Here is an 11,611-nt window from a genome sequence, read left to right as displayed (position 1 = left end):
GTGTGTGTATGTTCAAGACAAATTACTTCCATTTGTATTTGTGCTTGCGTAAACCACACTGCACACGGTTGGTGTTTGTGCAGGCTCACACAGGTTTGGGAAGTAGCAGAGCAGCAAGTGTAAAGTGTGTATTGTAATGACATGTCAGGTATCCTGTGTGAGGGCGAGCAGGTTGGTGAGCTGTTGTGATCGGGGCACTTTGATGTGAGACCCTCTGATGTCACCTTTCACTCCAAGCTGAGAGAACCTTACTCAAATACTCTGGCTTTCATAATGCGCTCTTTTTACTCTCTGCTTGTTCTGTCTTTTTATTTCTCTCTCTGTCTCTCTGTCTCTCTGTCACACACACGCACACACACACACACACACACACACACACACACATGAAGTTAGCCTTTGTGGCTTGTGAGATAAGTCAATATGTGTCCTTTCAGCTGTCAGCTGATTCCGCCCTGTGCATCTCCTCTTGACTGTCTGGTCTCCATGGCATCATCTATAACGACTGTTTGAGATCCAAAACACAGACAGTCTGCACAGTCTGACAGTCTGTGTGGAGCAAAACGGCCCTGACAGACGCAAAATGATAAACATGCATAGATTTACATATAAGTAAGCACAAGCAAGAGGCTGTGAAAACACTTTGCAGTCATTATTTTCTTACATTCAATACTTAATATAGATATTTCCCACAGGATTTGCTCTTTGCTTATGATGAAGGCTCGACGCAGTAAATCACAAGCTTAAAACACTGTTATTCACCTTGAGCTGGCCTTTTCTATTCCTTGCTCATTTTCATGATAAAGTGTGTTGTCAGCAGATGGTTTGCTTTCCCACAGCTGTGTGATGAGAGGATATGTCTCTAATAAATGGAAAAGAAAGAATAGAAAATACAAAACCAGCCACTTATTCATGTTATTCATGTTTCTGTGAGAAGGAAAATGACAAAATACATCTTCAGTCTGTGTGTATAAGCTTTTTGTTTGCAGAGTAATGGATTTCCGGATATATTTATACTGTGGAGTTGCATTTAGTTCAGTTGTGTGTATTTGGATTAAACATGTCTGTTTAAGTAGTTCAGGTATTAAAGCATTAAAGTAGCAGTGTGTGATCAGAGCAAGAGACAAGGCTCATTTATGTTATCATCTCAAAGCTCTAAGAATACACCTCAAATACACACACACGCCAAAAATACACATTTACTCACACATGCACACTTACCCACTGGGGTGTTTTCTCTGTAAGATGAAAGCCAAATGTCTGGCAACTGACTTCACATCTGCATCCCGTTAAACACGCTAATAATACCAAACACAACAGAAAGTGTGTGTGTATGAGCACATACAAACAGATCTGACATTTTTAGCGGGTTGTATATAGTGAATTGTTTAGGGAGTCACTAACACTGAGAGTAGTGCTACTCCTTTCCAAACACAAGCTGGGAGGTGTGTGTGTGCGTTGTTTCTATACCCCTCCTGTCTATTTATTAAAACCATCAATGTAACACAAAACTTTTCGCTCAACTGAACCCTCTCCAGTTACACTTTTTGGCTTTTAATTAATTTGGGCCAATGAAGTCCCCGAGAAGACAAACCGTGACTAAAAACAAACACGTGCGCAAAATTGTCCCCTGTTTCTTTTCGTAGCCTCAGTAACAGCTAGAAGGAGCTGAGGAGAGTGTATCAAGTGTTTGCCTGGTGGGCACATTTTGTGTTTCTTATTAGATGACTAAACGGGAACCAAATTAACTTCTTATGAAGTTTGCAGAGCATGCCAAAAAATCTTCCATAACACACTACTGCTAAATTACAGAGTGTAATCTGACTTTTTAAATGTTGGGTTAAAGGAGGAGGTAGTTGTGTGTGTGCGTGTGGTGGGGGGTCGTGATGCGTCTCTATTGAGCTCCGTGCGTAATTTGGCTGTCAACCCTGATCATCCCACTGACACAGAAAACGATATACAAAATAAAAGCATAAAAAACAAACCTAAAAGCATAAAACAAACATTGTGAGTTCTCAATCACTTACATATTGCGAAATGGCTATTTTTTTAGAAATACAAATCTTACTTTATTGGTTCGTTTGTAATTTGGTACATGATATCACTTGTTAAATAGTCGTTGAAAAGAAGCATGTGCCCTTTATCGCTTTTATTTTGCTACCCATGACCGGAAGTATCTAGGTTTTTTCTTGCTGGCTTGACACTGGTGCGCAATTTAATACTCCGGCGCGGTCCCGTCTGTCACAGATTCTCTGGCCTTTCTCAGAGCAGGATCAAAAGATCTTTGTGGCATTATCGTACAATGGATATGAAGCTGCTGGCAGTCGTGGCTGCGCTCATGGTGGTGACATATATGCCTCCAGCACAAGGTATGAAACTATTTTGTGGTTTACTGTGTGTTGTTGATTCAGTTTAACTAGAATTTTTTTAATTCCCTGCAGCGATCTGTGTAAAATTGAGTAATTATCTGCAAGTTATAAGAGCTTTTTAATTGCCAGGATGCATCATATTGTTATCTAGAAAGTTTCATTTTAAAAGTGCATCAGGAGAGAAGAATGTTTAAATAAGCGTCTTTCCATTCCACAATTAGCCTATCTTTTCGCAATATAATACATAATAGTAGACCGCAGATATAACCCTGGTAAATGCTTGCATTTATTATGTCATGTTTATACTAATCATTCCTGAAATGTCATAGTTAAGTCTAATTTTTCACAACAAATCTAATTAAACTGAAATAATTTCAAGTGCAAAATTCCAATTACATACAATTAACGTGCAAATGTTGCCTAAATTAAGTGCCACCCTCTTAATTCTTATAAAAAATATAATTTTCATTGCACAAATGTAGTTTATTGGATGCATGGGCTTGATTTGGAGTTGGGGAAAACATTTCCGCCGTGCGTAAAGCACCAACAGGCAACACATGTGGCTCCAGCAGTAGACATTCCCAGTCGGATCACCGTTCAGAGTGTGTATTTGTTCTGCTCTTTTGTTTTCGTTTAATTACGCCCAAATGAGGCAGCTATAAGACAAAGCCACAGCTAGTCTACATGGCGACATCAGTCACCCAACTTGAAGGTGTTGCGCCCTTTATCATGGTAATACCGCGGGATCATGTGTAAAAAATAATTAGCATAGAGTTTAATCTATAGCGGTGTTTCTCACCATCTGTTTGTGTGACCTCAGTTTCCCTTTTTAAAAAGCAATTATTTTGTTTTGCTCATGTCCTTATTTATTCTGAGTGCACTTCCACCTTAAGATAATAACTCCATGCATTTTTTCAACACTGCTGGAAGCCTGATTAACTCTGAGTTATGTCATGTAGCTTTCATGATAAAAAAGCAAACACAGTCCTATTTATTTTTCCTCATTTATCTACTGCAAAAATCTTCTGAAAGCTGAGGCTGTAATGGAAAGTAGCTATGCACATCCATCATGAAGTTTAAGGACCACACAGTACACGTGTGTATGACTGAAAGAGCTTAGTGTTGGTGGGTGTAGAAGTCCTGATGTAAATGTCTCCAACCTCTGTGTGTGTTCTGTGGGACAAGCAAGAAAAACATGTAAAGCTTAAACATGAAATCTTGATTTAATGTTGGTAATTTTTTGCTCCATCCTCCTGCAACCCTGCAAAAGATGAATGATATTGGAGGATGTACAGTACACTGCATAGGCGTTTTGCAGATTTCAGAAGCTTTAGCTGCTTTGCATGCTGCTTTAACTTGTTGAACTGTCAAAGAGGATGTTATACATGGATTTATGAGTTTCCCATCATTTTCAGCTCATTTGACTGTTATGATGATGTTTAATTTTCTTTATATTCAAAAAATATATCTAGCAGCACCCCAGCTTCCACAGGAGATCAACACCTTTATCTAATCTTTTTTTTTATTGCTCTTTTTAAACATGCATTGCTGGGTTGGTAAGTGATACTCATCTCTCCTTCTCTTCCTCAGCAAAGCCCATCAGTCTGGTGGAGAGATGCCACTGCCGCTCAACAGTCAACAGCCTCCCTCGAAGCTACATCAGGGAGCTCAGATTCATCCACACGCCCAACTGCCCCTTCCAAGTGATGTGAGTATTCTCTTTTTCAGTGCACACCCTCACAACCTCAGAGAATCACATGTTTTCCACCCTGTCCTTAAAACGTCAGACAGGTTTCCTCCTTGTTGGACATTTCTCACCATCAATCTCAGAGAGGTGGCAGGCCAGAGAAAAGAGTTGTGCATGCGTGTGTACACACACGCCCCTCTGCCACTCGCTTTCACACACATGCACAGAAAAGCATTTACCACAGGCCTCGCTGACGCATCCACAGGAAATGCTCCAGTTGAGTATGAGTGAACGTGAAAGCAAGGTGGAAATTGGATGCAGTTTTGTTTTCGACAGGAAAGCAATAATTGTGGGTTTTGTAAATGGGTTTGCTTCTCATTTGCTTGTCACGCAGCAGTTCCTCCTTGTGCTGCGCGTACAACCTTTTGGGTTTGATCTCATTCATTCTTACGGCCTCGTGTGGAGTGAATTTACGAGTTAAAGTGAGGAGAAACACAAGCACGGTGCAGTTGGTTACAATAGACAGGAAAACTTCAGGAACAATTAAATGCAGGGGAATTATAATTGGCAGGTTCAAAAAAATCCACAACAGGAAGAGAGAAAAACAGATTTCTGTTACATAAAAACAGGACGTGCGCGCCAAAGGAGGCATGATCTCCCACATAGAGACATATGATCCAGTCTTGACCCATTCTGTAAATAACCACAAGGTTATGCTGGATTTAGAACGTAGCCACATGTTGACGGATTGACTGCTCCACTCTTATGTACTCAAATTTTTACGACACATTAATTAGGCAGTTCAGTCAAGGGTGAAACACAAAACTCAACTTTGGGCTGCATGAATGCACATGTTCTTAAGCTGTAGCAGCATAACATATGAGGCTGATTGGTCACCACTGTGAAAAAGCGACAAAGCCGTGTTAATTCATTCTGTTTAATGAGAATGTGTGAAGACACCTGATGTCACTGGCTTTGCATAATTCAAGCTTTCATCTTCAACTGAGGCATAACTGACACGTGCTGAAATCTCCCTTTTTCTATCAGTGCCAAGCTGAAGACAAACAAAGAGGTGTGTGTGAACCCGGAGATCCGGTGGCTGCAGCAGTACCTGAAGAATGCCATTAACAAGTAAGCTGCATCAAATCAGACTGATTTTGGTTGTGGATTGTGTGTTTGCTGCAATATGTGGGTCTGTCAGCTGCTGTCAGTTGTCAAACTTTAACAAATAACTCATTGGCAGCACCATAAAATCAGTTCCACACTATTGAAATTGAAAGTAGGGAGGCAAAAGGCCCATTTGGACATCGATCAATGGACTATTGTGAAAGTGATAGCTTTTAATTGCTCAATTTATACTGGAGCGCAAACTTGAGACATGCTGAAACATGACAAAGTGCGAGTACAAACTGTTTCTACTTTCACACACAAACTGCGGGTTTGATGTCAGATACAACACAAACTTCAAAACCATGTTTAATCTGCTCTAACAAGACCGTTGTTATGGGTTAATCCCTGGTCATTACTGTTTATGCAAGACACAGTTTTAATGTGTTTTCAGCTCAGTATGGGTTTAATATAATAGAAGTGCTTTCTGGTCACTTAATGTGACTTTAATGCAATAAACATGCATAGTTTGTCTCAGACTGAGAGGGCTAAAAATCACTGCCAACATCAACTGTCTGCTTCCTGCCCAGAAGAAGGAGACACTTCTCTGAAAAACGTTGGTACCATAGAGTTTGTAGAAGGGATCAAGTTGCCATCCTGAACTCTGTGCAGTCATATGCTACTAAGGATGAAGCACCCCTGTAGAGGTTGCATGAAACAAACTCTTCTGCACTATGGAGACGGATAAAGAGTTTGGGGATGCAAAAGAAAAGTGAATTTCTTTTCTTTCCCCATGAAGAAAACTAAATAGGATGTTGATGCTCCATCCTGTGACATACACACTCAATACCCTCCCACACCCCAGCAGACTGTCTGTCTCGAGCATGACTGCAGAGCTCTTGACTCGTCAAGGTGTGAACGGTCCTCTGCATAACAAAACATCCCAATGTAAAGAGTAGACAGCGGTCGTTTAAAATGGATCAGACCTAATGTGTTTCCAATTACACATAGAGGGACAAACCTATTTACAATGTGTCTAAAGACACACCATTGTAAGTCATGCATTATGCTACTCTTTAGTCAAGTAAATGAGACCGTGATTACTGTTTTCACCAGTTGAAATGTGGCTCAGTATTTACAGAATGTTATTCCAATGTCAATAATTAAACTGCCCACCCAAGTTCAAGTGTTTATCTTGGTAATATACAGTACGTGCAGGGGTATGTGTTTATCACTCTGTAGCTGCTGCAAATTAATGATCTGCAAAAATTACATCTTTAGATGAACGATGACAGGGTTATGTTTCTCATTTACTAGCAATGAAGTCAAAAATTACAAAACAATTTTCTTGGAAAGAAAAACTCAACCTGTCAACAAGTAATTGACTCAAAGGTTTGGAGTCAGAGATTTCCAACTGACTTATGGGCTTAAAGGGGGCTGATTAACCAGCTGAAACTGAACGCAGGATTAATTCAAGTTGTTAAGTTCTTGATTAGAGGTCAAAAAACATTTTGGCCCAGTAAAGTTGAAGCAGCTGTTTTTGTTTTTGCTGAGAATGCTGGGACCAAATGTGTCCTGAATTTGGCACCTTCTCTTTATAATCCTGACATCTAATCATGGCTGAACAAATACTCATTCATTTTCAACATGGTGTTAACTAGTTATGTCTTCACAGCCAAATGTTTGTCCAAATGAACGTAAATTTTGGTGGGAAAATGTTGTGGTATAAAACTCACAATGAATTTGCTTTTTTCCCACCAGGATGAAGAAATCCAAACAGAGCAACTAAAATCTCCTGCAGATATCCCCCTGAGCCATCACTGAGGGTTTGAACCATCACAGTTATGTAACATGTGATATGAGATCATCTGGTATGTTGAACAGCACTTATCCCGGCCGCCACGCTGCGGCCTTTTGCATGGAATGAATCTACAACTCTTCACCGTGAACACCAGCTCACCAGCCCTGTCGCAGTCTTCACCGTCACCGCTCTCATCACTTATAGAGATGTAGACGTTATTAGTGCAAAGTGCAATTATATCTGTGAGTGTATGTTTTTCTAACTATAATGTATATACTTTTTTTTGTTAATGGACATCAACAGTAAAGAGCTATTTTTGGAGATTCTCTCGTCCCTCTGGCCTCTCTGTCATTTAGGAGAAAGGATCGACCCCGGGGTCAAAGTGTTTAAGGGGGGATGTAGGTCAGCGAGTGGATTTTCTTCACAACAAACAGGAGTTAACATCCCACTTGCGAGTCGCAGAGTTGTGTTTTCTGCTAAGACAGCAGAATACAGATTCATTACATCTAATCCCAATCATGGGATCTGCATATCCTCACCATCTCTGATTTTAAATTGTATAAAATGAACAACAGTGTGTCGCCTCTCCTCTCAAAAACGAGCCGAGTCGCAGACTTTGCCAGGTCGTAACTCATGTTTCAAGTTAATTGGCACCGTGGAATTTCAATGGCTGCCAGCTACCCCCAGACTGAATATAAGATGTATAAAAGATCCTAGTAAAAATGGCTATTACAATGTTTTTGTGATGGAAATTAGGATGCCAGAAGAGCTCGAGCATTTCCTGAGCTGTTCTGTGGCTGTGATTATGCGACCGTGTGTTACCAAACATGCCTGCTTTTTTCCGTTCGTAGAGAAAAAGCTGAACATCTGGATACCAAACTGTTTTAATTGAGCGACCAATGAGACGAAATTTACTGGAATCATAAAGCTGTGACACTTAGCAAGAGATGTTAGGAACTAAATGGTGGCACTCACAAATTACAGTTAGATGTCTTTTCGAACTGAAAAAAAGAACTTATGTCAGCGGGATTTTGATTAAAATAAACCCGTAGTATGAATGTCCATTTCAATGAAGGGTGTATTGCAGTTTGTTACCACACTATGTTAAACTGAGAGCCACAGTAGAAAATGTAGAAGTAGTATTACTGACAATAAATAGATGTACATAGATGGGACTACCTACAACTGTCATGCAGATAGCAATGCACTTTATATCTGATGTATTTTAACGACATTTACTATTACTCACTAAGTCTGATCATTAAATTCTGTCTTTTGCCTTTTCTATATTAATCATGCTGTTTCCATTCTGTTATCTCTGATCATTGAATGTGTAACTGCATTTAACGCCTGGGAAATCTCTCCACCTATCCATTTAAATCTCCTTGTTACGTGTAAAATTAATATTATACAAATGTTTTATTTTTGTACTCTTGTATGCATTTATATATTAAATCTAAGCATTTAAATGAAGGAACTGTACTCTCACAATTGGGTCATCCAGCCAGTGTTTTATTGTGAAGCTGGTCAGTAAAAAAGGAAATCTTTAAAATGTTATGGTTATTATTTTTAATATATGCTTTCCTCAACATGTTACAAGCCTTTATCATCGTAAATATGCAGCCACAGATGCACATGTACACACGGTTCAGTTGAGTGACTCTTTGTATTTGGTGTAAATCAAGGTTTTCCAGAGCCAACACACACAGCTGCTGTAATCTTACTGTATGAGCAGGTCAGAAGGTCTGTCTAAAGACTTTGATGTATGAACATGTGTTTAGCTTTACTCACAAGGGCAAATAAAAGGCAGGGACAATGATTCTGCCTGTTATTTAACTATTAACTCAACAAGCGACCATTAGGAAAACATTAGGGCTAAAAGGGATGAACTTTTCACTTCCCTCTGAGGGCATTATGTGAGGCGGAGCACAGTAGTTTCTGTGATGAGAGTGGTCGGCTGATTGAAACATCAGGGAGAGATAAAGGCGTGTGAGTGGCAGTCCTCGACCCTTTTCGCTGTGTTTGCTGATTAGCTTTGAACTCCAGTTAAAGCGGGATTAAAGCGGAATCAGCAGCACTGCTTGTGTGAGATAAAGCTATAAAGATAAAGATAAAGTGTGATTTAGCTCTGGTGTGCAAATTCGGAGTGGAAATTACTAAGATTAAATCACTGTATGGACTGACTGTGTTAACCTGATATCACTGCAGGCATCAGCAGGTAGCGACAAGTATTTTCCTCCCGTGCAATGTGAAGATTGGGCAGCTTGTCTCATGTGACATTTTTATCACACAGAGGACACATCCTCATATGAGTGTGAACTATTTGTACTCTGAGTAAACCATTTGTGCACTGAGCATATTTCAATTAAACTTAAAATTGCTCACAAGTCATTTGCCTTTAATCATCAATATTTTATCATGTACTTATCAGTGTGATCTCACAGATATATTTGAAATGACGACTTCTGAACACTGCATTATGTGGTTATGGTGCGTATTGTAAGCACCAATACTGCTTGGTTAGGTTTAGAAAGAGACTGTTTTTGATTATAATAATGTGCTTTGTTACATATGGGATGTAAGAACGCCATTAATGTATGTCACGTGCATGACATAACTACATAAAGAATGTCAAGTTACAAGAAGTCAACTGACTTTTAGTTTCACAAGGGAAACAAGCAACAGTCTCCCAGGTGAATGTTGGGTGTTTCTTTCATCCATCCGAAACCACCCATCCTGACCCCCTCCCTATGTGGACTTTCTTGCTCTTGGAGTCATAATATTAACCATGTCGTTGAACCTGGGGATTTCTGTCGTTGAATTTCTGGGAAGGATCCTCCTCGACTTTCCAGTGGCATTGTTTCCATGGTGCCGCATGTAATTTCAACACAATATGTGCCACCACTACATAAAGTAGTGTTCAGAGGTCATGGTCGTTTCACATAGTTCTATAAGACCAGGTTAGTAATTATCTACATTGTCATTGCTCTGTGTGGGTTGTTCAAAAACATACAAGTGTGACATGTCCTCTAATGAAAAGCAGTTGTTTGTTATAGTTAAGTCAATGTGTTCTTGGGATCACTGCCAACATCCACCAGTTAAACCATGCAGGGACTGTAACTGGTGCCATGAAGCCTGAGGTGTAGTTTAAGTTGTGTTTTATGTGCATATTACATTTACCTGTAAAAGGAAAACGTGGGGTAAAAATGCAAGAAATGTCTGAAAACATTACACTGCTTATAAGATTAGCTCATTCATGTAAAATGTGTCTGAGAATCACAACAGCTCATTTAAATATATAGAGAGAACAAAGTGTAGATTAAACAAGAGGCCTTGGAAAGTAAATGAGGTGTGTAAAAGCACTAATGGCGCTGCACTTCAAGTTTACTGGAGTGTAACAGAACAACATGATTAAATGAATTATTAGCACATATACATGACAGATCTTCCTCAGTGTCATGTTGGTACTTGAGGCAAGCTGGGCACTGAGCCTAAATCAACACACCACACATCTGCTCCCCTAAAGTGTTTCACATATTCATCACCAAACCTAAGAGAACTAAATGGCTGTGACTCACTGTCCCTCTGGAGGAGAAGAAAATCCCTGAAAGAGCAACTTTTAGTTCAAGAACTGAGTTTAAAAGGTTGATTCAGGTCTGTGTTTTGTGATATTGTGAAATATTCAGAAAAAAAAAAATTAAACCAGAAGGCTACTCAGCACCTTGGTATGAACTGTACAGCCAGCGCTGGACTGATTCATTCAGAGGCCGGGGAATGTACAAAACACAAGAGGACATATGAAAATCATATGCAGCATCGCCTTCAAAACCCTGCTGGGGTTTGGAGTTCAACCACAATGTCAGACAAAAAACTGACACCTTGACAGATGAATAAAGAATTGTCATGTGAAATGCAAAAAGTGACATCGAAATAAGGGACGCGCAGGACGTATGTGCTCATTTAACTTACAGTATGTTCCCTCCATCTTTAGCTGTAAGGGCTCCCAGATGTGCAGCCAGTGAAACTCCACTTAGTGGTTATTCATCATGAAATGCTGATCATGAAAATATGATTTTTTTGTGTCTCTGTGTGCATACACGTGTGCATGAGAAGGTAACAGGGGTCATGTAAAGCCACTTCAAGAAGGTCCCAGCGGACATTCCTCTCCCCGGTCAGGCCAGTTTTTAATAAAAACTACAAGGTGGTAAAGTTAACCTAGGGTCAGTTTTAATGTTAGTCAGTGTGTATATGTGTGTGTGTATCAGTGAGTATGTACACATGTGTGATGTCACTTCCTAACTCTGCTCCAAGACTATTAACTTGGCTCAGTACCTCCAGCCATGCTGGCAGCTGAACACAGCAATTTAAAGGCCCATATAGTTTGTCACCACCCGCAATGTCAAGGGATCATGAAAATTGCCCTGCGGAGCATTTTAGGTGGTCAAAACGCAGACACTCCTTTGTCAGTGTGGTTTTGACCACAGAGGAGTAAAATCTTACAAAACAACAATAATCTCCTTGATGGAAATGAAAACTATCAGGTCTGTTACTGAGCAGTTGTGATCTGAAATTTTGGAATTGTTTGAACTGGCAGGGTGACGATGTGAGTGCACACAGATCTGGTGTTCCTCAGTGCTTTGTGATCCACTG

General features: G+C 39.9%; 1 protein-coding gene across 1 annotated transcript; it reads left to right on the top strand.

Annotated features, from left to right (window-relative positions):
* Positions 1 to 2,232: 2,232 nt before the first annotated feature.
* On the top strand, positions 2,233 to 9,348 carry cxcl12a (chemokine (C-X-C motif) ligand 12a (stromal cell-derived factor 1)). Its single transcript, XM_049600748.1, has 4 exons — positions 2,233 to 2,366; positions 3,957 to 4,074; positions 5,101 to 5,184; positions 6,922 to 9,348. The coding sequence occupies exons 1-4, from the start codon at positions 2,300 to 2,302 to the stop codon at positions 6,947 to 6,949; spliced, it is 297 nt and encodes a 98-aa protein (XP_049456705.1). The 5' UTR covers positions 2,233 to 2,299; the 3' UTR covers positions 6,950 to 9,348.
* The last annotated feature ends 2,263 nt before the right edge of the window (positions 9,349 to 11,611 follow it).

Source organism: Epinephelus fuscoguttatus, linkage group LG16 (assembly GCF_011397635.1).
Source record: "Epinephelus fuscoguttatus linkage group LG16, E.fuscoguttatus.final_Chr_v1".
Taxonomy (NCBI): Eukaryota; Metazoa; Chordata; class Actinopteri; order Perciformes; family Serranidae; genus Epinephelus; species Epinephelus fuscoguttatus.
This window is presented reverse-complemented; position numbering and strand designations above follow the sequence as displayed.

Coding starts and splice junctions, on each gene's coding strand:
- cxcl12a (XM_049600748.1), top strand. CDS start 2,300: ATGGATATGAAGCTGCTGGCAGTCGTGGCTGCGCTCATGGTGGTGACA. Junction 2,367..3,956: donor ATATATGCCTCCAGCACAAG/GTATGAAACTAT, acceptor TCTCTTCCTCAG/CAAAGCCCATCAGTCTGGTG. Junction 5,185..6,921: donor CTGAAGAATGCCATTAACAA/GTAAGCTGCATC, acceptor TTTTCCCACCAG/GATGAAGAAATCCAAACAGA.